Here is a 26,711-nt window from a genome sequence, read left to right on the forward strand (position 1 = left end):
TGAACAAGACGATTTGCTGGAAGTTGGATGAGGAGAAAGGAGAGGAGGTGATGATGCTAAGGTTTTTGCGTGAGCAGTAGGGTGAACAGTGATGGTTGTTAGTGGGGTGGGCAACTAGGGGAAGGCAGGTAAGGAGATGGTATGGGATCGGGGTTCAGGTTCACGTATATGAACCTTGAGATCTTAATGGCATCAACATGGGCATGTCAGGTAGGTGTTTGGATATAAAGGACTAGAGTTCAGGGGAATGGTGGGTACTAGGGATATACATTCAGGACTCACCAGTATATTTGTGATAGATCAAGCCACCAAACTGAATAATAGTTAGCATGAATAAAATGCTTTCTATATGCCAAGCACTTTACCTGTATTAACTAATTTGATCTTTGTGACAACTTCAGGAAATTACCCCCCATTTTATAGATGAGGAAACTGAGACACAGAGAGGTTAGATCACTTGCCTCCATAACACAACTTGTAAGTTATGGAGCTGGGACTCACCCAGGTGGTCTGTGTGCACTGTTCATATTCTTATCCACAGTATTGCACTGGGTGAAATTACCTGGGAGTGAGTGTAGATACTGAAGGGGCCTGACCTGGAACTCTAGAGCATCTAGAGATCGACAAGAGCAGACGGATCCAGCAAAAGAGACTAGGAACGAGTAGAGCTCAAGAGGAAGGTACGGAACCAGCAACGGTGACTGTGAAAGAGCAGCCAGAGAAGTGACGGAAGCCAGGAGCAGGTGATGTTCTGTAGGACAAGTGAAGAAAGTGTTCAGACAGTGAAGGCATGATCTGCTATGTCATGTATTGCTAAGTGGTCAAGAAAGATGAGGCCAGGGCTTGACCGTGGGTATGACTGTATGAGAATCCTTTATAACCTTGATGGGAGCAGTTGCGATGGACTGGTGGGCATTAAAGTTGGACTGGAAGAGGGGTCAAGAGAGACTGGGAGGAGAGAAAGTAGTATCTCAATGAATCCTCACAGTTACTCACTTAAGTAGGTACTGTTAGACCCTTATTTCACAGGGGCGGAAACTGAGATGCCAGATGGTGCACAGCTGGTAAAAGGCTGGCTGACTGATTCCCTCATTGGCAGACTCTTAACGCTGGCTTCTGGGCTGTAATTAACCACAATATAAGGCCGTTAGGTGACCCACCCACCTCATCCCACCCCTCTTGGACGGAGCTTTTCTGTTAAGATAGTCAGTAGGGTAGTCTTAATTGTGAACAAAGCCAAACAAGTGCCACTTTTAAAGGGACTCCAAGAGCCTGAAGCATGTCCAGGGAAGAGGGCATGGGTTACAAAGGGTCACATGAAGAGCCGTCCATGAAGCTGTGTGTATTCTGCTTGGTAACGGGATGCGCCTGGGCGGTGAGCATTGCCTTCCCTGTTGGTATTGAATCAGGGACTTACGGTTAAGTTCTGCAGGGCAGACTAGGATCCACGGAGGGGAGTAGCAGGCAGCCAGTTTTGACATTTATAGCAGCTACAGCTGTTTTAAATTTGGAATGGGCCTCTCTAGTACTAATAGTACTCAGTGCCAGCTATCATTTTGTTGAGCACTTATTATATGCTAAGTCCTTACTATGTGCCAACACTCTGATTAGCCCATTCAAACCTCACAATAGCCCTGTGAAACTGGTACTATTATCACTCACTGTTTACAGATGAAGAGATTGAGGTTAAGGTACTTACCCCAGGTCACTGCTGAAGCCTGGATAACCCAGACATGTCTCTGCCCCAAAGCTTGTACGCTCAACCTCCACGCAGCACTGCCTCTCTTCAAATGAGACACTGACCGCCTTTGGGGGATCTCCAGAGGGAGCGCTAGCACTGAGTGGTGGATATGACTAGATGACTTCCAACCATCCTTCCACAACAAAAATTCTGTGACTTCAGGGATGTATTGTTTTAGCTCTAAAGGGAGAGAGGGATTAGTGGAAACAGAACCCTGCATAGAACCTGAATCTGAAACCTGAACTACGGTAACTATGTTCATAGCAGTGTTTTCCTTTCCAGCACGTTACTGGTTGGTTTCATTTGTATGCCTGTGTACATGTGTGTGCAAATGTCTCCATGTCTCGAATCAAGATAGCTTGTCATTTGGAGCGAATTCCTTAATATTGGGTTGAATGACAGTTTTGATCATCTTAAATGATTTGTTTCTGTCCTTAAAACTCAGGCTTAGTGACCTGCATTTGTACATTTCACATTGACTTGGATATTTCCAGAGATTTAAGAATAGAATATATCCAGTTGTGCATATAGGTCATTATTGCCCAGCTCTAAATATGTTCCCAGAGAAATCAAGAGTCCAGGAAGCAGAGTGTATGTCAGCTGTTAATTATATCCTCAAGTCACTTTGCCAAAAGTCGGCCACTGTGCCCTAATATCAAAATAAGAGCCTCACAGGAACATGCAGAAGGACAGAAGAGTTGGATTTTTGTGTGTATGTGATTTTTATAAAATAATTATTGGAAAGTTAATAGAGAGGAGAACTGTAGATTTCTGAACTGATTTCAGAAAAGATTTTATTTTGCCAACAGAGAGATTTTATGTAATTGCCTGATTTACAAGTCTTAGGCACTGATTGGTCACATGTACAACATCAACAAGATGACCACATCAGGTCCAACAACTAAATTACCCGTGGAAAGTGTAACAGATTTCCCCGAGGGGGCCAGACCACAGGTAATTTCTAAGATACTCAGCAAGAAAAGGTTTTTATTTATTTAGATAATATCTTATATCTGATAAAATATTCTCACAGAACTTCATTTCATGTGCTTCTTTCAAAAATCCTACGAGACGTAAATATTTTTCAAAAACCCATGAAACTGCATTGTGATTGTCTTTGCCTGGCACACAAGGCAGTCAAGGACTAATAATGGAACATTCTGAAGATGAGCCAACTGATGCTGAGCGATGGCCTGCCCAAACACAAGAGCTCCTAATAAGTAGTGGAGCGAGGACTGGAAGCCAAGTCTCCCGCATCCAAGCCAAGATTTAACCAAGCTGCTGCTTTGGCTGCTTTCTTTGGATTTTTCACTTTTGTGTTACATCAACTGGGTTGTATGGCAAGCAACAGAAACTAACTCTGGCTGACTTGGCAAAAAAGGAAGCGAATGGAAGGACGGGGGCAGTTCACAAAAAAAGCTAAAATACCTGAGCCTGAACAAGGCCAGAAACCAGGAGAGCATCAGGAATCTGGGCAGAAAAAAATAAGGGAAAGTTCCCAGCTCCATCATCAGAACCGTTAACGTGTACTTTAAAATGGGCTATCCTTGGGGCGCCTGGGTGACTCAGTCGGTGAGGTGTCCGATTTCAGCTCTGGTCATGATCTCGTGGTTTGTGGGTTTGAGCCCCAAGTCAGGCTCTGTGCTGAGGCTGGAGGCTGCTTTAGATTCCGTGTCTCCCTCTCTGCCCCTCCCCCACTCACACTCTGTGTGTGTGTGTGTGTGTGTGTGTGTGTGTGTGTGTGTGTGTGTTTGTGTGTCTGTCAAAAATAAATAAACATTAAAAAAATTAAAAATAAAAGAAAGAAAGAAAATAAAATGGCCCATCCTTGAATGCTGTAGTCACCCTTCAGGTCCCAGGAAAGTCTGATGGGCATGTGATTCCGCTAGGCCAACCCCAGGGGGTCAGGGGGCTTTCCTGGTCAGGGGCCTCTTAATTGATATTCACAAAAGAAAGCATGGAAAGAGGGAAAATGATTTCTCAAAGAAATCAGTACCAAGGGACACCTGGTTGTCTCAGTCTGCAGAGCATGTGACTTTTGATCTGGAGGTTGTGAGTTCAAGCCCCATGTTGGGTGTGGAGCCTACTTAAAAAAAGAAAGAAAGAAATCAGTACCAAAAGAAGGGAGGTGAGGTGTTGATAGGCATAAAAGAGCAGGTGTCATGGATAAGGGAACTATATTCTTCTAACTGAAAATCGGGGTAGTTAATCTGAATATTTTCCAGAATACTGAAAAGGGGAGCGATCTTTGCACAACATCGGGGGCTCCCATTCACATATTCTGCACCATTCTCTTAGTTTATGTGAATACTGCCTGCTCAGAATTGTACAGGCCATTCCCCCAAATCCAGGATGTGGAGTTGTTGCCTTTTTAGGGGTCACTCAGAGTTCAATCTTAGGTACCAGATTTCATGCTTAGCTACCATATTAGAAGTCAGCAGACTTCAAGGAATTGTATTCCTTGAAGAATCTATGTATGACTACGCTCGATACATTCATCTTGGAAAACTCAAATACTAAACTCATTCATACTAAACGGGGAGGTTTTACAGGACATTCCCCTGACTACTATTTCTAGTACTAAATAGCACAATCAATGGCTCTTACATAATGTAAATATTTGTATGTGTGTTTAGTGTTGATGAAGCTGTATGGGACTTCAACCTGCATTTACTAGGGTTAGATTCAGTGACTTAGTTGGCCAATCCATAACCTATATCCCTTTTTTAAACTTTATTGGAGTATGCTATTCATGCAATAAAAAATGTGCCCACTTTAAGTGTGTAGTTCTGAGTTTTGACAAAAGAATATGCTCCTATAACTACAACTACAAACAAAATATAAAACATTTCTGTCATTCAAAAAGAACCCTCTTGACCCTTGTAGTCAACCTCCCCCATAAAGATAGACACTGATAAAACTTTCATTATTGTAGATCAGCTTCGCCTCTTTTAGAACTTCATATTAAGTGGAACGACACTCTGTGTTCACTTTCTTCTCCAACTTCTTTTACTAAACTAGTAAGATGTTTGAGATTCATCCGTGTTGTGTATGTATCAATAGTTTGTATTACTGAGAAGTATCCTGTTATATGATTATACCATACTTTGTCCATGTACCTGTTGATGGACATTTGCATTGTTTCTGGTCCTAGGCTACTATGAATAAAGCTGCTGTGAACGTTTGTGTACCAGTCTTTGTGTGTGCACATGTTTCCATTTCTCTTGTGTAAACACCTAGGAGTTGAATGGCTGGGTCATTATGTTAAATATGTGGTTAACTTTATAAGAAACTGGTAGTTATTTTCCAAAGTGGTTGTACTGTTTTATACTCGCCATCAATGTATGATAGTTCCAACTGCTTTACATTTTCACCAACACCAGGTATTATCAGTCTCTTAAATTTGACCCTTTATAGAGGGTGTGAAAGTAGTATCTCATTGTGGTTCTAAGATACATTTCACGGATGATGAATGATGTTAAGCATCTTTTCATATGCAAATAGCCATTTATCTTTTTATGTGAAGTGTCCATTCAAATCTTTTGCCCCGTTTTTAATTTTTTTTTTTTTCAACGTTTATTTATTTTTGGGACAGAGAGAGACAGAGCATGAACGGGGGAGGGGCAGAGAGAGAGGGAGACACAGAATCGGAAACAGGCTCCAGGCTCTGAGCCATCAGCCCAGAGCCCGACGCGGGGCTCGAACTCACGGACAGCGAGATCGTGACCTGGCTGAAGTCGGACGCTTAACCGACTGCGCCACCCAGGCGCCCCTTTTGCCCCGTTTTTAAATTTGGTTGTCTTCTTATTGAATTGAAGAGCTCTCAATATATTCTGGAAACAAATCCTTTGTCAGATATATGTATGTGTTGTGAAAATTTCCCCCATCTGTGTGTGGCTCGCCTTTTTCATCTTCTTAACACTAACCTTTGAGAAAAGAGAAGTTTTAAATTTTGATGAAGTCCAAATTACAACATTTTATTTTATTTGTGGATTTAACGGTGTGTCTACAAAATCTTTAGGTATCCCAAGGTCATAAAGATTTTTTTGAATATTTTCTTCTAGAAGGTCTATAGTTTTAGGCTTAGGAATCATTTCAAGGTAATATATTTCAAGGTTCACATTTTTTCATAGGTGTATCTACTTCTAGCACCATTTACTGGAAAAAGACTATCTTTTCTCTCTTAACTGCTTTGGCAACTTTGTTGAAAATCAATTGACTATACATTTGTGGGTCTGTTTCTAAACTCTTTATTCTTTTTTTTAATTGAGGTATAATTTGCATACCATAACATTAATTTTTTAAAGTGTTTAATTCAGTGGTTTTTAGCATAAGGTTATACAACCATCATCAGTGTTTAATTCCAAAAGATTTTCATCACCTTATGAAGAAACCCCATACTCACTACCAGCTTCCCATTCCTCCCTTCCCTTAGCCTTTGACAACCACTGGACTATTTTCTGTCTCTAATCTCTGGATTTGCCAATTATGGACATTTCATATAAATCACATCATACAATGTGTGGCTTTTTTGTGTCTGACTTCTCTCACTTAGTATAGTATATTCAAGATTTACCTATGTTGTAGCACATATCACTTTTTTAAATGTTTGTTTGAGAGAGAGAGTGTGCACACAGGAGGGACAGAGAAAGAGGGAGAGAGAGAAATCCCAAGCAGGTTCTGCTCTATCAGTACAGAGCCTGATATGGGGACTCTCTCCCACGAACGGTGAGATCATGACCTGAGCCAAAATCAAGAGTCGATGCTTCACCAACTGAGCCATCCAGGCGCCCCTTTACTTCATTTTTTTAAAATTGGATTCTATCCTATTCTGTTGATCTATATGTTTTCTCCTAGCCAGTACTACACAATCCTGATATTGAGGCTAAGTCTTGAAATCAGGCAGTGTTAGAGTTCCATCTTTGTTCTTCTTTTTCAAAATTGTTTTGTCTATTACAGGTCCTTTGAATTTCCATATGCTTTTTTAACTAGTTTATCAGTTTCTGCAAAACTGCCAGCTGGGATGGTGACTGGAATTATGTTGAATTGACATCTTAATAATAGTGAGTCTACTAGTTTGTGAACTAGGTATCTAAAATCTAATTTGTTTCAGCAATACATTTTATTTTTTATTTTAAAAACAAATTTTTTAAATGTTTATTTTTGAGAGAGAGAGAGACACAGAGTGAGAGCGGGGGAGGGGCAGAGAGACAGAGAGAGAGGGAGGTATAGAATCGGAAGCAGGCTCCAGGCTCCGAGCTGTCAGCACAGAGCCCGATGCGGGGCTTGAGCTCATGAACCGTGAGATCATGACCTGAGCCGAAGTCGGACGCCCAACTGACTGAGCCAGCCAGGTGCCCCTGTTTCAGCAATACATTTAGTTTTGGTGTACCAGTCTTGTACTTACTTTGTTAAATTTAATCTCATTTATGTTCTTTGATGGTGTTATAGATGGTATTTTGTAAGATTTTTATTTTCTAGTATATAGAAATGTAATTGGCTTTCGAATATGCACTTTGCATGCTGAGAACTTGCTAAATTCACTTCTTAATTCTAGTAGTTTTTTTGGAATATTCCTTAGGGTTTTCTGTATCTATAATCACACTGACTGCAAATAAAGACAGCTTTACTTCTTTTTAAAAACCTGTGTGCCTTTTATTTCTTTTTCTTGCCTTATTGCACTGACTAGGACATCCAATCAGATGTGCAATAGTAGTCTTGAGAGAGGGCATCTTTGCTTTTCTAGGGGAAGAATGTTCATCGTTTGACTCTTAAGTATGATATATGTCATACTTAAGCCATGTCAGCTGCAGCTTCTCATAGATGTCCTTTTCTGTATTGAGGAAGCTCTGTTTCTAGTTTGCTGAGAACTTTTATCTAAATAGGTCACATGTTAAATTTGGTCACATGCTGTTTCTGTATGCTGAAGTGATCATTTTTTCTCCTTTATTATGATAATGTGCTGAATTACAGTGATTGATATTTTTCTTGTTTTTAAAATCTGTTTATTTATTTTGAGAGAGAGAGAGAGAGAGTGCGAGTTGGGGAGGGGTGGGGGGGGGGGGGGAGAGAATCCCAAGCAGGCTCAGTGCAGAGATCTCACGAAACTGTGAGATCATGACCTAAGCCAAAACCAACAGTCAGATGCTCATCCGACTGAGCCACCCAGGCGCCCCCAATATTTTTCTAATGTTAAACCAAGTTTGCAATCCTGAGATGTTTATCCCACCCCTTATTTATGGTGTATTACTTTGCCTTACTAATACTTTACCTTGCTAGTGCTTTCTTAAGGATTGTTGCATCTATATTTTTAGAAAGAGATCATTCTGTAATTTTCTTGTAATGCCTTTGCCTGGTTTTGGTATCAGGACAAAGCTGGCCTCATAAAATGAATTGAGAAGTATTCCCTTTTCTGCTTTCTGAGTTTACAAGAAACACCTTGCACTGTGGGCATTAGTAAACATTTTACTGGATGACGGTGGGAAAGGAAAGATCACTGAAGGCCTGGAAGACTAATCAACTTGTCAGTCTGAAGGAAACTGAGCCATTCCCTAAGCCATGGTTACTTCCAGAGATGCTGAAATAAATTGGAAACCTACCGGGTCTGTCGCGCCAGACACAGAGAGCAGAGGTTTTTGAGCACCCACCGTATTGGTGGAAAATAAAGTCAGGTGCTGTGTGCCTGGGCCTCCATGGATCCTGGGCAATTCTTAGGCAAATGTGCCTGTAAAGCCATTGCTTGTTGTTATGTTCCTCCCTCCTAGTAGACTAAGAGCTTCTTGGGTGCAGGGAACATGTTCACTCATCTGTGAATCCCTGACATTAAGTACGGTACCTAGTGTATAGTAGGTGCTCAGTTATCATTGAATAAATGAGTAAATGGAGAGAATTACTGCCCACATGAAAAACCAAGGGTACAAGTGTCTCCTGGGGTTGACCTTGCTTGTGGAGCCACATAGAATGGTCTGTGTACTAGCTTGTGGGAGTGATAACTCAGCAGATCCCTTAGAGGAAAGCTGATGATGCTTCACTGTAAACTCATGTCCTTTCTGTTTTACCAGTCATACTCCATTCTGGCGGTGGACTAGATCACCTGAGGTGTTTAAACACAGATGCCTGAGCCCCATCTCAGACTGGTTAAATCAGAATCTCCAGGAGCTGTGTGCAAGATCTTTTTTTTTTTTCTTTTTAGAGCTCCCCAGGTGATTCTAAAATCAGCCAGGATTTGAGAAGCACTAGGGTACACTGTTGCTTTTGTTTGAGATAACTAAAAGGGCTTTTAAATGTGTCAGCTGTAAATGATTAAGAGTGCAGTATAAATGCTTATTAATGCCACATTGTAATTATACCCATGAAGATTTCCTCTCTCTCTCTCAACCGCCCCCCCCACCTTGGATATCTTTTAAATAAAAGACTGCATGTCCTTTACATCTTTATTAACAGAATTTGAAAAACCCAGAACATTTGCCAACTGAGGAGACACAAAGTTGCAAAGTTCTGGGGTGGTGGTGTTCTAGTGTGGCAAACACAGCTGCTCATAAATTACCTCTGTTCAGGCGCTGGGTCTGAGGAAGAATTTCAGGGTCATTATTCTTTATTTCATTCTCTGGTGCTTTAAAAGAAAAAATCCACACCTGTGTTCATACTGCATTTTTTTAAAAAGCAGTTTCCACCTTATAAATTCTACTAAATATACAGTGTTATAAGAAATGTGGTATAAAAAGCCAATTGTTTCTACTGGGAAACCTTAGAACTGGGTTGAAAGTAAAGTGCATGCATGTGCATTTTGGGAAAGGCATAGCTCTAAATCAGACACTCAGGGGGTCCAGGACCCAAACATGTTTAATAATCAATGCCTGTAGTCTAAATACCTTCTCTGCACAAAATTCAAGATTGCATGTGAGTTGGCTCCTGCCTGCCCATCCAATACCACCTGCTACCAGTCTCTTCCCCCTGGTTTTCTGTGGACCAGCAATCAGATTTGCCTGTAGCATCCAGAATGTGCCATATTCTGTCACTTTTCTGGGGTTTTCTATGGGCCATTCGCCTGTCCTGGAGTGACAGCTCTGTCCTCTGTCTTGTATCTTCAGGCGTCAGTCCAGAGCTCTTCCTTAGAGTCTGTCCTGGACAACCTCTGCTCTCTCCACTTCCATGTGCCTTCTAGCATTTATTATATCTGCTGTAATTGTTAGTTCACAGCTCCGTCTCCCCATCTGGACTCTAAGTTCCTCAAGGGCTGTGCCTGTCTTTTCATTCGTGGCCAGTTCCTAACGTAACGTCTGTCACGTAGAATGCACACATGGAGGGATCTGTCAGCTGTAGGACAAATAATGTGGCCTCTTCACTTTCAGGTGCTCTTGATCAAACTACAGGATGGATGAAAGAATCTGTAAATGAACTGCTTTCTCTTTCTGAGACGGCTTTAACTCCTGGGGCTGAAAATAGCTCTAAGCCAAGCCTGAGCCCTACACTGGTGCTAAATAACAGTTATTTAAAACTGTTGCAGTGGGATTATCAGAAGAAAGAATTACCAGAGGTGAGTGATTTTTTTTTTCTTCCCTCAAGTCTTCCAATATTTTAATTCTTAAGCTAGTCTGTCTAGTGTTGCGTGTGGTTTAATGACTTTCCTGAAATCAGATGAAATGGGAGTTTGGATGTAACATTGCTTGTTTTACATTTTCATGGTATTGAGCTTCCCTTTCTATTTTTACATTTAAAATAAATATGCTAGACACTCATGACAGATGGAGCACGTCTTCAGGAACTGACAGAAAAGCTGAATCAATTGAAAATTATTGCCTGCCTGTCCCTAATTACCAACAATATGGTGGGTGCTCTTACAGAAGGCCTTCCTGAGCTTGCAAACAGGTTAAAAAGGATTTCAGCTGTTCTACTCGAAGGCATGAACAAAGAGTAAGTTCCAATTTTATCTGCTCATCCCCGTCTTAAGGCTCTGCACGTGTTTCAGAGATGGCGCATAACCCTGGACGTCTGCGTGTGATATTCAGGACTGTGCTTTAGGGAAGCTTATCTTACAACTTCTTTTTCTAGAATTTCTTTTGATATCTCTGAAGGCTTCGATGTCCTTTCATAGGAGAGGGAGAGGTCCTTTCCATGACAAGTGCCAGGGTGAGTGTCCTGTTCCTGCTTGGGACGGGCATGGACAAGAGCTCTTCTTTGACAGCGCTGTGAACCAAACCCACAGAAACCAGAATTCCGAGCTCAGTGTTCAGAAGGCCCTGTCAGGGAGGCTTTGCTATTCAGTTCTGACTCCGTTGTCTTTCTGCAGTGAAATGGTTACCGACTTCACTGATCCAGCCTGCTGTCAAGTCTTCAGGAGTAGTGACCTCCTGTCCTTCAGAGACACTACACAAGTCCAGGGAAGGACTTGTTTTCGCTAAATTCATTTCCCAGTGTCAAACCTTCATTGAACACTAGGATTCCATTTAGATTTTGCATTTAGATCTTCCTGGTGGGAATCCTATCCAAGTCAGAAAATTCCTAGTCTTAGTCAATGATCACATGTTTTCATGGGTCTGATATGGGTCAGCTCCTCCTGCTGGTTTCCCTTTCCGGTGTTTTCAAGGCCTTACATTCTTCCTTCCTGTCTTTGAAGGGAGATGCACCTATCCTGCTGCCCATTACTCAGAAAGCATGTAAATTACCTGATAAAATCCCAGAATATCAAGAGCCAAAAGGAGCCCGAGTGGTTACAGCATCCAGAGTTCTCAGAGAGAGAAAGATTTACCTTAGCTGCATAGTGAGGAAAGGGGAAACCAAGGCCCTGCCCTTTCTGCTGCTCCTGTGCTAAGCATCCAGGCTCATTTACTTCACATTCCAGGACCCAAGACCTGTAATGAAGAGAAACCTCCTCTGGGCTTGCAGCTGGTCTTACCTTGGTATTTCCCCATACCGGGTAACTTACTTTCCAGGAATTTTTATTTATTCGAGAACCCACAATGCTGCTCAAGTATTAATATAAAGCATATAGCAAAGTGGTTACTGAGAAGTCAGGCTTCAGGTCAGACAGACCAGAGTTTAAGTCCAAGCTCTGCTACTGACTTGTTAGGTGCCCTTGAACAATGTTCACTGTTAATGGCCTGTTGTCAAAGCATCTCCTATATACATGCTTTGCCTCTCTGATCGCTTTGTTTTGTTGAATCTCCCACCTCCACCTCCGTTCTCTCACCCTTTAATTCCAAGTTTGCACGTAGTTATCTTAAAGACCTTTTCTAGGGGTGACTGGGTGGCTCGCTTGCTTGAGCATCCAGCCCTTGATTTCAGCTCAGGTCATGATCTCATGGTTGTGAGATTGAGCCCTGCGACAGGCCTCCATGCTGCGTGTGGAGCCTGCTTGGGATTCTCTCACTCCTTCTCCCTCTGCCCTTACCTGAGTTGCCTTCTCTCATGCACTCTCTCTCTCTCTCTTAAAAAATAAAAAACAAAGACCATTTCTGGACAGCAAGAGACCATTTTTAATGATCACTCCTCAATAGTGTGGACCCAACACATGCCTTTCTCATTACTTTTTTTTTTTTTTTTTTTTACTTTTTAAGTAACCCCCTACCAATTACTGTTTATGATTTTCTGGACTCTATGTATTTGGGATTTTTGACTGGTTACTTGAAAGTAACAGTAGGAAGGAGCTTCTTATCTTTGATCATGAGAGATCAAGAATTTTAGGTAATTTGTCATTATGGTACTAATCTCTGAATATCTTCATTTCTTGTTTTTGATTGGTGTTATAGATGCACTGTTCAGGCATGGATAAAGCAATTGACTTTACCTCATTGTATAAGCATAGATTTAACAACAACAAATCTATGAATAAATCCACTCAGACCCAAGGGTTTATTCTAAGGAGTAAATAGGTAATTTCTTTTCCTTTTTGATGGTCCTGCATGAAAATGAGGATGCAGACTTCTTTTCAGGGAGCAACTTCTCTGAACGCTTTCCCAACTAAACACTACCTACAGAATTGAGTGCTTTAACCATTTAAAAAATCTGCTACATACAAAGGTTGGTGTTTAGGAGAAGTTACCATATTCTAAGTTCGTGCTAATGTAGGTACTTATTGTCTGTATAAATGAAAAGTGATGGACATTTGAAACAAGTTGGTGTATTAAAAATAAATAAAAACTAATGAACAGAAAAAGTGTTACTGATGCAATTTTGTTTTGTTTTTTAGGACCTTTAACTTGAAGGAAGTCCTGAATTCTATCGGTGTTCAGACTTGTGTTGAGGTTAACAAGGCCCTGGTGGAGAGAGGTTTATCCATTTTAAATGCTGAGGTCCAAGCTAATCTTATAGGTCAATTTTCAAGCATTGAAGAGAAGGACAATCCTATCTGGTCCTTGATTGGTGGGTCCTCATGTTTTTATTGGTTTCTACTTCGATTCCAATTTGCTTTAACTTTATGGTTTTGACTAGTGTCAAGTGTCCGTTACGTTTTAGGCATAAACAGATTACCCGTTTCTTTGGGAGAACACATATTAAAAATATAAAGAAGGAATTTGTACTTTCAAAGGTTTGGGACTCACCGCTTCTTCTGCGTGTATATGTAATAGAGTGGGGGGGGGGGTTGTTCCAGGGCCTTCTATCTTACTATCCAACCAATAGATTTTTTTTTTCAATATATGAAGTGTATTGTCAAATTGGTTTCCATACAACACCCAGTGCTCATCCCAACAGGTGCCCTCCTCACTACCCATCACCCACCCTCCCCTCCCTCCCAGCCCCCATCAACCCTCAGTTTATTCTCAGTTTTTAAGAGTCTCTTATGCTTTGGCTCTCTTCCACTCTAACCTCTTTTTTTTTTCCTTCCCCCCCCCCCCCCCCCCCGCCACCCATGGGTTCCTGTTAAGTTTCTCAGGATCCACATAAGAGTGAAACCATATGGTATCTGTCTTTCTCTGTATGGCTTATTTCACTTAGCATAACACTCTCCAGTTCCATCCACGTTGCTACAAAGGGCCATATTTCATTCTTTCTCATTGCCACGTAGTACTCCATTGTGTATATAAACTACAATTTCTTTATCCATTCATCAGTTGATGGACATTTAGGCTCTTTCCATAATTTGGCTATTGTTGAGAGTGCTGCTATAAACATTGGGGTACAAGTGCCCCTATGCATCAGTACTCCTGTATCCCTTGGGTAAATTCCTAGCCAATAGATTTTTATGGAGAAAATAACATAATGCTACCAGTAGTGTTAAAATCCTAGATCAGTGCAACAATCCAAACCTGGCAATATGTTCACAGAAAGCAGGTACCAGTTCTTCTGGTGAGCTAGGCTAAGTGAGCTGAGGCCTCTTTTTTGGGTCAGGCTTGAAAGAGACAACGAGTAAATGAGTAAAGAGGCTATGGAGCTGGCAGGCATGATTTGGGGCTTTTTTTTTTTTTTTTTTTTTGTACTTGATTGCCAGGCAAGTGACTTTCAGTGTCAGATCGTGTTGGTGAGTTGGGAAAATGGAGAACGCATCAGTGAGGACTCTTTCTGTGACCTGTGACAGAAGTGAACTAGCTTGAGCAAGAAGGAAGTGTATTGTCTCATATAACCAACAAGAGCAGAGCAGGACTGGCTACCTATACAGCTTAGTCGGAGCTCAGACTGTGTCACTGGCATTGGTTTCCCCACCTCCATCCCTCCGCACTGCCCCCTTTGGGCTGGCTGTCTTCACAGATAGACTCTTTCCATCCTAGCAAGACACCTTCAGCTCTAGCCTGCATCTTTCCACCTTGGAGTCCAGAGAAAAACAAGGTGTTCGCTTCCCTGTTAACTCAAAGAACGACCCCAGAAATGAGTCTCATTAGCTCCACTTGGCATGACTGTACGTCATGTCATGTTCTTGAATCCGTCACGGTGGTCGGAGGGGAAGGAACTTGAGCCTGAGACGTGTGTTCATTTCCTAGAACCAGAGTGAGTCCACTTTCCTTGTAACACCTGGTCTGACAGTAGGGAAGAGATGATTTCCCCCAAACAGAATCCAGGTGCTATGGCCATAAGGAGGGGGGAGAGGATGATGTGGGGCACAAAGCAAGTGTCTGCTACAGAGAGTGAAGAACAAAGACCAGAAGGAGGAAAAGAGCACAGAATTGGAGCATACTAACGTTCTAGGACTAATTTGCAAGTTTTCAAAGTACACCACTGACTTTCATAAGCACACAAATACTTGTTATTATTTATTTGAGGCTCTCACATAGTTTCTCTCATCCTTACCCACTAGGGACATGGAATGCTGGGATCTAGGCCCCTTAAAGCTCAAGGCTTCAACCCCTCCCCAGAAAGGAGCAGTGCTGGGGAGCAGCCCCGTGGGCTACTGGGAGGTGACTGTGGACGGCAGTGACAGATACAGCATAGCCGCGGCCACCTGTGGCTGAGCCCTTCCCCGCCGACTCGTGTCTGTCCTCACAGCCCGTGGTCTCCAGCAGAACAACCAATACCTGGGAGGTTGTGTTCCTGGGAGGAAGAGGGGCAGGCTGTCTGCAGTCTCTTCCACGTGCTGCTAGCCCCCACTGGTGTGCAGGCCTCATGAGGGTGGGACGCGTGTCTCTCCTCTGCTGTATCCCTGTACCAGGCTGGACTCAGAGATGACATTTCATAAGTACAGTTGACCCTTGAACAACACACGTTCGAACTGAGCAGACCCCCTTACATACAAATTTTCTTTAATAAATACAGTACAGCACTGGAAACGTATTTTCTCTCCCTTAGGATTTTCTTTTTTTATAAACTTTTAAAAAATGTTTATTTATTTTTGAGACAATGCAAGAGACAGAGTGCAAGCAGTGGAGGGGCAGACAGAGGGAGACACAGAATCTGAAGCGGGCTCCAGGCCCTGAGCTGTCAGCACAGAGCCCGACGCGGGGCTCGAACTCACGAACCGTGAGATCATGACCTGAGCCGAAGTCGGACGCTTAACTGCCTGAGCCACTCGGGCACCCCTCCCTTAGGATTTTCTTAACATTTTCTATTCTCCAGCTTATTTTATTGTAAGAACAAAGTGTATAATACATATACAAAATACATGTTAGTCAACTATGTTATCAGTAAAGTTTCTGGTCAACAGTAGGCTATTAGTAGTTGGGCTTTTGGGGAGTCAAAAGTTAGATGCCTAGTTTTGACTCCATGGTGGGGGAGGGTCAGTGCCTTTCATCCCCATGTTCAAGGATCCAACTGTTTTGTGGAAGGGGTGAGGGCACTGGGGACTGAGACTGGGTGAATGTCTCTCATGTAACCAGCTGGTTGCAGACTAGGGACTCTCCCTGAGCCAGTCTTACTCTGGAGCTCATATTCTTAACTACTCCTGGAGGGCACTCCAGTCAGAACTGGAGCCCTGCTACTGGTTGGCATGATGGCCAAAGCATCCAGGTGTCCTCTGTGCTCTTGCTTTGGATAAGGGAAGTACTTGTAGTTTCAGAAGGGAGAGGGAAGCTGGGATGCCCCAGCTGGATGGCCCCACCCCACGGTGGCCTCTTAATATCCAGTAAAGCACCTTTTTTTTTTTTTTCACTCAGCTATCCCCAGTCCAACTTTCCTGCTCTTTTGCAAGTGCTCTTTTGCATTTTTCATAAAAAATGAAAGCATTTTTTAACCTCAAAGTAGCATCGCCTAGCAACTCAGCTGACTCACGTCAAGGTCTCTCCTTCAATCCTGGAAGCCAAGGGCACACCTTTGGCAGGGACTTGGTTTGGCTGCTCCTAAGTGGACAGATGCTTCTGTCATTTTCGTCTTGGCCTCAAAACTGACTCGTCCATAGAGGAGACAGAGCCACTTCTCAGCATAATAACAATTTTGAAAGAATCTTACTCTTTCAGCAATCTTTCAGGAAGGTGTTCGGACTCTATCTGTGTTGAAAACAGACCTGGGCTTCTAAGAGTTAGGTCTAACGGGAAATTTATTACCCAACTGACCCTTAATTTTCTGCTTGCAGAAGAGCTGGAGTAAATTAAGCACTCAGAGGAATCCTGGGCACATAAGAAGGACCAGTCACCCATGGATTTCCTCCTCTGTTCCCAATATCCATAGTCTGCCCTCTTTTGTTCTTGAGTGATGCGCTCTTTATTTACAATGGCATACAGCTCCCACTGTGTTCTTAGCCTTTTATAAAGATAATTTAAAAAGTTTTCTTTCAAGCCAGCTTTGTTTCAAATGCGTATGGAAACCAGATAAAAATTATTTATAGATTACCTGCCATGGAGACTATTTGCATGCTTGGAGCCATCTCCGTTTTTTTCAAGTAATTGTCAATTATGCAAGTGATACACGAATGGTTTCTTCTTGTTGACAAATTACAGGTCAGGCCGAGTCCTCTTTGATTGCCTTTGCCCACCCCGGTCCTCCCTGACTCTGTCGTTTTCAGTTGGGTGTATTCACCTTTACGGAGATTTTTCATTTCATTCTCACCTCGACTCAGGCAGCATCTGTGATGTGCCTGCCACATGCCAGACCAGGGATATAAAGATCCCTCACCCTCAGAGAGCTCCCCATCTAAGAAGGGAGAGAGACACACGTTCCCAAGTAACAGTAATATAGCATGATTATCTGACAGATGTTAGGGAAAGCCATGGAAAGGAGGTAACTTTAGGCTTGGCGTTGAAGGATGCTTTGGCCTTTGGGCAGAGATGAGGAGAGAGGGAAGAGCAGTCTAGTAAGAGAAAACAGTTCTGGCTAAGACAAGGACATGGGACATTGGGACTTAGAGTTCTAGGTCAGATCCGGTTGCAGTATGTGACTTTTGGGAGAAGTGTTTGGAGATAAGAATTTCATTCATGTCATCATTGTCCATATTCGATGGACTGTGTTCTCCTTAGCAAACTTTCCTTTGTGAAGTTTCTGCTTCCACGGCCAAAGAAAGTCCTCGGGGCAGCGTGGCCTGTGGCGGATCTGGTTGGTCTGGTATTATTTGCCTGATACTGTTGCAGCCCAATTTATTTATGCATTCGCATCCTTTTGTAAAGTCACCTCACACGCAGATGCATCGAAGCAGTGGATTAGGAGGACAGAGAAGATGGCCAACTGGAGTGCCAGTTGGGGCAGCCACTCCTCGGTGCCTCTAGATGGTTGGTCATAGGTGGGGTAACCGTATAATTTATTGTCCAAACCAGGACGCTTTTTAGAGCACTCTTGTTAATTATGCCAGGACAACAGGTGTAAACTTTGACTGTTCTGGGAAATCCTGGAAGTGTGGTCCCCCTTGGCATGTGGTATTTTGGGTACCCAAGTTTGCCTGACTTCTAGATCTTTCTAGAGGAACCAGAAGTTTGGATTTCTATGTGAAATCCCCTGATTTTAAATGGTTTCTGTTTTTAAAAAAACACTGTGTGGGGCCAAGCTGGCAGAGCTAGTTTACAAACTTAGCTGTTGTGTACATAACTAAAATTATGGACATTAGGTATTGAGTTTTTGTATAAGAGGCCCCGTCTTGCTCTAAAAGTGTCCTGCATTTTTTTTGTCAGTTAGCCATTGCTGTGTAACAAGCCACTTCAAACTCTGTATTTTAAAACAACACAAATAGTTAGTGTTGCTCACAGGTCTGTGGGACAACTGAGTAGTTCATCTGGTCTTGGGGGCTTGCACAGGCGTATTCAGACAGCTATGGCTTGGCTAGGTTGCTCTGCTGGTCTTGGCTGGACTCTCTCAAGTGTGACAGGTTGTTGGCTGTAGGTTGGTCTAGGATGGCCTCGGATGGAACAGCTGGGCTTCCTTCGATGTGGTCTCTCATGCAGCCCCGGCTTGTTCACGTGCAGTGGTGGGTGGAGAGAACAGATGTGGACCGTGGCTCTTGGAGCCTCTGCCTGGAACTAGCATACCAACACTTCTACCGCATTGTCTATCAGCCAGAACAATCTATAAGGCCTCCTCAGTTCAAGACATGGGGAAACGGTCTCCAGCCTTCCATGGAAGAGCTGCAAAACCAACTTGTAAAGGGCATGGATACAGGGAGGGCAAAGAATTGGGAATATTAATTGCAATCTACCTACCATAATCACTATTCTCATTTCCTTTTAAAAACTCATATTCTTTAATAAAGGGTCAGATAAAGATATTTTATTTTTCTCCAGATAAACGAATCCAACTATACATGAAAAGCCTACTTTGTCTTCCAAGTCCTCAAAAATGCATGCCTCCCGTGCCAGGAGGCCTTGCTATTATTCAGCAGGAGCTAGAAGTGCTAGGCTCTCAATATGCAAACATCGTGAATCTCAACAAGCAAGTGTATGGACCATTTTATGCAAATATACTTCGAAAGCTGCTCTTCGGTGAGGAAGCCATGGGAAAGGCTGATGCTTCATCTGCTAACTAAAGAGGAACTGACATTGGATGCGAGGTTGGAAATCTAGCACTTTGGTACCCAGTCTGTTTCCACCAGTGGCATTACAGATGTGGCACATCCTCAGTCCTGCTTGTGGTGCAGCGTTATCCTGAATTTGTGTAATCCAGTAATATTAGCATTGCAGAAGACATGCACATCATAGAGACCCTATTCATGCATCATTTTCAAGTTCAAAAGAGATGTTTTTAATGGACAGAAAGCAATTTATAATTAATTATATTACCTATATAATACTTGTAAATGTTTTCGTAAGCATTTATATGTGGCTTGTTCATTCAACCTTTAAGGAGTTGTATTTCCTCACTTGTCACTATCAAATCTAATGATTTTTAATTTTGTTACAACTTCTTAAAAGGGTTGCAAGTCATGAGAATAACCAAGGGGACTGATGTTCTGAATAAATGATGTGACATAAGCATAATTGTATTTGAAATGTACGATTAAATTTTATTAACGTGTAACAAAAACTTACATAGTAAGTTTATAAAGCCCAGAAATGTACCAAATCACATTTTATATTACCAATTGCCAGTATTTGTCTAGAATTTAAATTTATTAAAGACATTTTAAAGCTATGTACACATTTTAGGTAAAACCTCTATTGTTCATTTAGTGAAAATATATTTTAAAAAATCCCTTCTAAAATTTTATTCTAGAGGTTGGTTTCTGCCTGTAACTTACCCTGCTCTCTGAGAGAAACAAGTTTTGCACAAATATATTAGTGAATGTCCTTGCATTTCTCAGGCCATTGGTAAGGTTTATATAAGATGTTAATATTTTTATGTAAGGCAGGAGTGGTTTGAATTGGTTTATTTAGAATAAGAAGAGAAGTTAACAGTAAACGAGATCCCCAGGAGATCCCCCATTGTCAGTGAAGTTCACATGCGAAAACGAAATAGTTGAAGTTTTAGCCATATAACTTGTTAGCAAACGCCTCCTGTGCTGATTAGATTCTTACCCCGCTATGACCAAGATGCTCTTCTAAGCATCACTATCATTTGACATTCTTGAGCATTAAGTCAAAACTTTGCCAAGCTGGCACTGGTTGTCATTGGGGTTTTGGAGAAATCTGCTTGTCCGAGAATTACATACTTCTCCTAAAATGTTAAGGGAAGCACTACAGTCTGGGCAGACTCCATCTAGAAAGTACTTTATTCCCATAAAACACCTTTGGATTATTTTGTTTTCTAAGGACCCACTGAATCTTAGTAGTCTGGTAGGGAGGAGTGGGTAGGAGGTCAAAAGGAGGGAGTACTCTTTTTTACCTTACCTCCTTTTCCTCACTCTGACCTCCACCATTATGCTGTTACTTAATCATTTGGTAAAGTTCTAGGACATGATTGTGTGAATAAATTATCTCCAATCTTTACATGTTGGAGGGATCTGCCAAAACTTGAGGAAATTTTGAAAGTCTTTTTTTTTTTCTCACAATGACCAATATATACATCTGCCATTCTACCCATCTAAGCAGCTGTTATGAGTAGAATTTTCCTGAAGAGCGCATCACTGGTCTTACCCATTTCCCCCCGTCGTCTTCCTGTATTTTCCCCTTCTGCCCATGTTTTCCTGTGCTTAGAAACCATAAGGTGCTGAAAACAAATTTTTTTTTCATTTTCTCTTAAGTCAAGGTAGTTTTCAATTGTGTTCACTTTGGAGCGTGGGTGGCAGAGGGTTCTGACGTGGAAAAGTAATGTGTAGTGGGACTTTTTGTTGCTTTCCGAGGTAAACCACATACTTAACAGGAAGACTGAGTGGTGTACTTTTTTATTATCAGATTGGAACCCAGCTGGTATTCTTGTATACTTGATTATACTGCAATTGCCAGCGGGAAAACAATGTGCAGACATTTTTAAAAATGCATTTAAAATGAAGGGCATTCTGCTGCTGTTTTTTCTTTCTTCTTTCTTTCTTTTTTTAAGTCCCAAGGTAAATCTCAATGTCTCAAGTCTGGATTTAGGCAACTACATTTGTTAGGATTTTTAAAAGCATATCCCTTAGCATGTTGTGTTGTTTTTTTTTTGTTTTACTTAAATGTTTACTTCTACTTTTGAGGTTTTCTTAACATGGTCTTGTTTTGTAATGTCAATTTTATTAAACACCATATACACATTTTCATTCTTCTGCTAAAACATGTATTGTGTGCACTAGTTAAATTTTAAAACATTAAAAATTATTTGAAGATAGCCAGTGTCTCTTTGTTTTTTGTATTTTTTTTTATTTTTTGAGAGAGCGACGGTGAGCGAGAGAGAATGAGTGGGGGAGGGGCAGAGAGCGAGGGGACAGAGGATCTGAAGTGGGCACTGTGCTGACAGCAGAGAACCTGACACACAGTTCAAACTCACAAACTGTGAGATCATGACCTGAGTTGAAGTCTGATACTTAACTGACTGAGCCACCCAGGTGCCCTCTTTGTTTTCTTTTTTTTTTTTTTTTTAATTTTTTTTTCAACGTTTTTTATTTATTTTTGGGACAGAGAGAGACAGAGCATGAATGGGGGAGGGGCAGAGAGAGAGGGAGACACAGAATCGGAAACAGGCTCCAGGCTCTGAGCCATCAGCCCAGAGCCCGACGCGGGGCTCGAACTCACAGACCGCGAGATCGTGACCTGGCTGAAGTCGGACGCTTAACCGACTGCGCCACCCAGGCGCCCCCCTCCAGCTTTCTTAAATAAGCCCCATGAATCTTCTTTTCATGAAAATAGGTTTAAAACCATGTGCCCGTTCTCATCTTTTAATAGTAGTTCTCCAGAGCGCCATGTTGAGAGGATTTTGAAGCCAGATCCATGGTGAGCAGTAAAGAGTTCTGTGCCTGGTTGGCAAAGTATGCCATGGGTGTGGAGTGCGCCACCTTTGTGCAACATATTTTTATTTCTAACTCAAACCCTTCTCGAGACTAAAGTTCAACCTGTTCCACCTCTGGGGATGTTAAGTTCCAAAATTTTCTACTCATGGCTTAGCAAAAGTAGCATGGGACTGAGAATCACAAGACCGGAGTTTGAATTCATTTCGTCTACTTAATAGCTCTATGAACTCAAGCCAGTTTTTTAAATCTCCTTGAGCCTCTGTTTCCTACCCTACCTCACAAGAGATGTTGTGAGAATCAAACGAGATAATGTATTCAAAATCATCTGCAAACTCTGAAGCATAATGTAGTCAGAATACATTAAAATAACTGTAATTTATTAGTCCTAAATCTCTTTCAAGCTTCAGGAGGTTTTAGTATTGTGAGATGTGATGGTCAGGTACTTAAGTACACAAGAGCAGAAATTGTCATACCTCATCAGAACCATGGTTCATTAAGCCCAAGATTGTCATTGGCAGAGAAACTCAAGGGTATGTAGAAGGCTGCAGTCATTGTCCTTAGTGTCAACTGCAAAGGAAAGTGACAAACCCAACGTGTTCTTATTTTACTTGGTAATCACTAATGACTTTATCCTCCATGATTTAATCTAACCTTTTAGAAAGTACGTTTGTTATTACTGACTTGTGTCTTCTTGTTCTCTATTTTTGGGGTGAAGCTTTATCTTGTTCATTTCTAAGTTTATGCGTCTTTCAGATTTCAAGGGAAGGAACCGAGGGATTTATTGCAAAGCTTTAAAAAGAAGAAAGAAAACACAGGAATCTGTCTCACCAGCTGCACTTGCAGGCTTGATGGAGGATCTGAATATAATTCTTTATTTTTTATTATTTACAGAGTGTGGGCGGGAAGAGAGAGAAAGAGAGAAAGAGGGAGAATCCCATGACCCTGAGATCATGACCTGAGCTGAAATCAAGAGTTGGACACTCAAATGACTGAACCACCCAGGTGCCCTTAATTCTTTTTTCTTTCAAGTAAAATAATAATAGCCACTGAGCACTTACCATATGGCAAGGAATACCCTAAGCGCTTCATACACATGATCTCCTATAACTGCACAACACCCTGTAGGGCAGGCTTTATCTTTATTTCTATAGATGCAAATGAAGCTCAGATTAGCTACAGAAGTTGTCCAAGGTTACAGAGCTGGTGGGTGTCTTTAAACCCACCAAAGAGTCTAACCCTGGAATGTGTGCGCTAAAACCTTTTGCTATATTGGTTTCTCTAGGTCATCCGATCAAAAGTATTTCTCACTGTTGTGATGCTACCAAATGCTTCCTTGGTGTTTTACTTCCCTACTTCTTTATGCGGCCGCCCTCCCTTTTGGTACCTCTTAATTAATAACGTCCCAGGAGAGAAGTGATTGGGTCTAATTGCCATTAGTCAGTACAGACACTCCTCTTCCCTACTCTCCTGCACTGGGTAGGGGCCACTTCAGCTCCCCTACATGGCTGTCTTTGGCAGGTTCCTGACCCAATCAGTTCTTACAGCATGGTTGGGTCCCATGACACAATGCAAGGCTGTTTCAGAGAAGGGCTTTGTGGGCATGTCAGGCTGCAAAAGGCTTCAGACCATCCACCCTTGCTCAAAACGTAAGCTGTTTTTTCTGATTACAGTAGAGGTTTCGGCTCGTGTTCACCCTCACCTTGCTGTTTATGAAATGATAGGCTTCACAGAAGCCCTCTTTGCCCTTGCCTTTTCAGACTGAAGAGCCCATATTCTTTCTCCAACATTGTTCTAGCCTTTTCTAGTTCTATTGTGAATTTACTCAAGTTTGGAAACCAGGATCACACATGTTTTCTCCCAGTCTGGATGCATCAAGGTTTTGAAGACAGGATAATCCTTTTTTGTTTACAGTGTCTTCATGTTGAAGCCTCTCAGAATAAGGTCTTATTTCTTTAACATGGCATAAGGGCTAACAATGGCCCAGTCCCAATGGATCTTTCTAGTGTCACCTACAGACACTTCCTTATAGACAAGCCCTATGGAGATCACACTCAATTGCCAGAATGTGGTCCTATGTAAAGTCCTCAAGCCATTGGTCATGCTGTTTTTCTCTGCTTGAAATATCTTCTGCCACTCCATCCATCCAGGGTGCTATTATGATAGAGCAATTGAAAGCATGTCAGATAATTATGGATTTAAATTCTAGCTCTGCTTGGCGAATTTCTTAATCCCTGTGAACCTTAGTCTCTTCGCCTGTCAAGTGGAGATAATCATACTTACCTCCCTGCGGTTGATCATTAAATCAGAGAATGCACACGAAGTGGTTATTCCAATGCCTAGCAAAGAGTAAATGCTCAGTCAGTAAATGGAAGCCCAGCTTGGACACCTCTGCTTCCCCCTTTCTTTTGCTGTCCTTTAACCAATGCCCCTTTTTCCTTACCCACTTCTCCACCGCATCAGTCACCTTCTCATCTGGCTACCGCAACACTATATACTTAATTGATGGTACAATATTCCAAGATGTCAGCCATTTTTCTTTCTGGGATTTCCCTTCCCCAAATGCCCAGCCTTCTATTCAAACCACGAATCTGTTTGTACTAATATCTCAGGAAAAGAATGTGACAGCAGAAAACAGAAGAGTCAGGAGACTGTTCCTGGCTTTTTGGTTTTTAAAATTCAGTTCCCTAGGGAATCAGAAGTCAACGGGTTGACCTGGGGGCAAGTGCTGATACCTGGTAGGGGTGAGAGAGGGGAGGCAGGGGTAATAAGGGAAGGATTGCAAGGATTGTAGCAGCTGTGGTCTAAGCGCCCCAACACCACTCAGCGTCAGCTAACTGTTGCCAGTGCGGACTCTGGTTCACTGCTACCTGATTCACCTCTTTTCAAGAGAAACAAACAAACAAATCAAGGTTTTTTTTTTTTTAATGTGAAATACAATATCAAGTTTATTATCACTCACTACATTATTTTCTTTCAAATAATTTATTCAACAAAATCTTATTCAGGGGCAAACAGTGAGTTAGAACCTGGGAGTGCAAAGACAAGATGGTTTCTGTTCCAGGAGCTCCTGGTGTAAAGAATTAGATGCATAAACATAGGATATGGTATCAAGTGATATGTCTTATGTTAAAGAGTGATTTCCAAAGGGTGATCACTGGGTCAGCAGCAGCAGCAGCAGCATCACCTGGGAACTTACTGTAAATGCAAATTTGCAGGCCCTGGCCCAAACCCGCCTAATATGCAAGCTGAGGTTGTTTTAACAAGCTCTCCAGGTGATTCAGATGCATGCTAAAATTGGAAAATCACTTTGAGAATGAAAAGCCAAGAGGACTGTGGAGCAGTAAGCCAACACATCTGAGCCAACCTTGAGATCTCTGCCATCTAAAAATCACTTCACAGTCCCTTCCAGCCTAGATTCTAAATAGGTTGCTCTCTGGTAATTCACAAGGATGATACAAAAGTATATGTGTCCTTTTAAGCAAACGCATAAGATCTTCAAGAATGGGGTTTTAAATTAACCTTTAAAATTTTTCTTTCCCTTCTCCTACTTTCAGATTTCAGCACAATACTTTGGAGATACAGGCACTGAAATTTACTTGAAGCAGCTAATTTGGAAATTAACCTCGTGAAAGGGTTATACAGTCACGATGGGAAAATGGCATTTGTGTATTTACAAATTTTCATAATTTACTGTGGCAAAATATACAGAAAAGTTAACCATTTTTTAAAAAGTTTTATTTATTTATTTTTGAGAGAGAAGGTGAGAGTAAGCAAACTAGTGGGGTAGGAGCAGAGAGAGAATCCCAAACAGGCTGCCAGCTGCCAGCACAGAGCCCGATGTGGGGCTTGAATTCAGGAACCACAAGATCATGACTTGAGCCAAAATCAAGACAGATGCTTAACCTACTGTGCCACCCAGATGCATTAGAACCATTTTTAAGGGTGCAGTTCAGTGTCCTTAAGTACATTCATGATGTTGTACTACCATCACCACTGCTCCATTCCATAATTTTTGCATCTTCCCAAACTGAAACTGTGCACCAATTATATAATTGTTGATATCTTTTGCCTTGTTCTCTTCCAATGGGAGTTTTTTCTATTGATCTGAGTTCATTCTAAAGTACGGCTATCAATCCTTTGTCTTCTTCCAACTCATGTTTTTAAAGGGCTCTATTCAAGGTGAATTTTAAAAATATGTTCAGAGGGGCGCCTGGGTGGCGCAGTCGGTTGAGCGTCCGACTTCAGCCAGGTCACGATCTCGCGGTCCGGGAGTTCGAGCCCCGCGTCGGGCTCTGGGCTGATGGCTCAGAGCCTGGAGCCTGTTTCCGATTCTGTGTCTCCCTCTCTCTCTGCCCCTCCCCCGTTCATGCTCTGTCTCTCTCTGTCCCAAAAATAAATAAACGTTGAAAAAAAAAAAATTTAAAAAAAAAAAAAAAAAAATATGTTCAGAAAATTCTGCCTTTTCATGGAATAATAAAACTGTGGTTACAATTATATTATCAAATCTATGAATATTTTCCTTTAGGATTTCTGTGTTGCTGTCCTTGAAGGCTTTCACAACCTCAACCTTATGAATACACTTAATCCATAGAGGATTTACTTAGATGTTTTTTTTCTAAATGGCTAATCAGCTATTCCGACATCATTTATTGGATAACTTGTCTTTGCCTACTTATTTAAAATGTCATATTTTCATACTAAATTTTTCTGCATCCTGATCTTTTCTCTAGTCCTTCGAGAATATAACAAAGCCTTAATTACCGTCCTGTTATGCTCTACTCTCCACGGAGTTAAATCCTCCTCACTTTATGTCATTTTGATGGTTGTATA

The 26,711-nt window shown here is 41.8% G+C and overlaps 1 protein-coding gene across 3 annotated transcripts in view; it reads left to right on the forward strand.

Moving 5' to 3' along the window:
- The window catches only part of TCP11L2 (t-complex 11 like 2), a 41,472-nt gene extending 20,210 nt beyond the window's left edge, over positions 1 to 21,262 (forward strand). For all 3 annotated transcript variants that reach the window (XM_047864886.1, XM_047864885.1, XM_047864887.1), the window contains 4 exons: positions 10,093 to 10,277; positions 10,473 to 10,654; positions 12,930 to 13,102; positions 18,808 to 21,262. In XM_047864886.1, coding sequence (XP_047720842.1) covers positions 10,093 to 10,277; positions 10,473 to 10,654; positions 12,930 to 13,102; positions 18,808 to 19,049 — 782 coding nt within the window. In that variant the 3' untranslated portion in view covers positions 19,050 to 21,262. The remainder of the gene's footprint in view (positions 1 to 10,092; positions 10,278 to 10,472; positions 10,655 to 12,929; positions 13,103 to 18,807) is intronic.
- Positions 21,263 to 26,711: the final 5,449 nt, after the last annotated feature.

Source organism: Prionailurus viverrinus, chromosome B4, assembly GCF_022837055.1.
Source record: "Prionailurus viverrinus isolate Anna chromosome B4, UM_Priviv_1.0, whole genome shotgun sequence".
Lineage (NCBI taxonomy): Eukaryota > Metazoa > Chordata > Mammalia > Carnivora > Felidae > Prionailurus > Prionailurus viverrinus.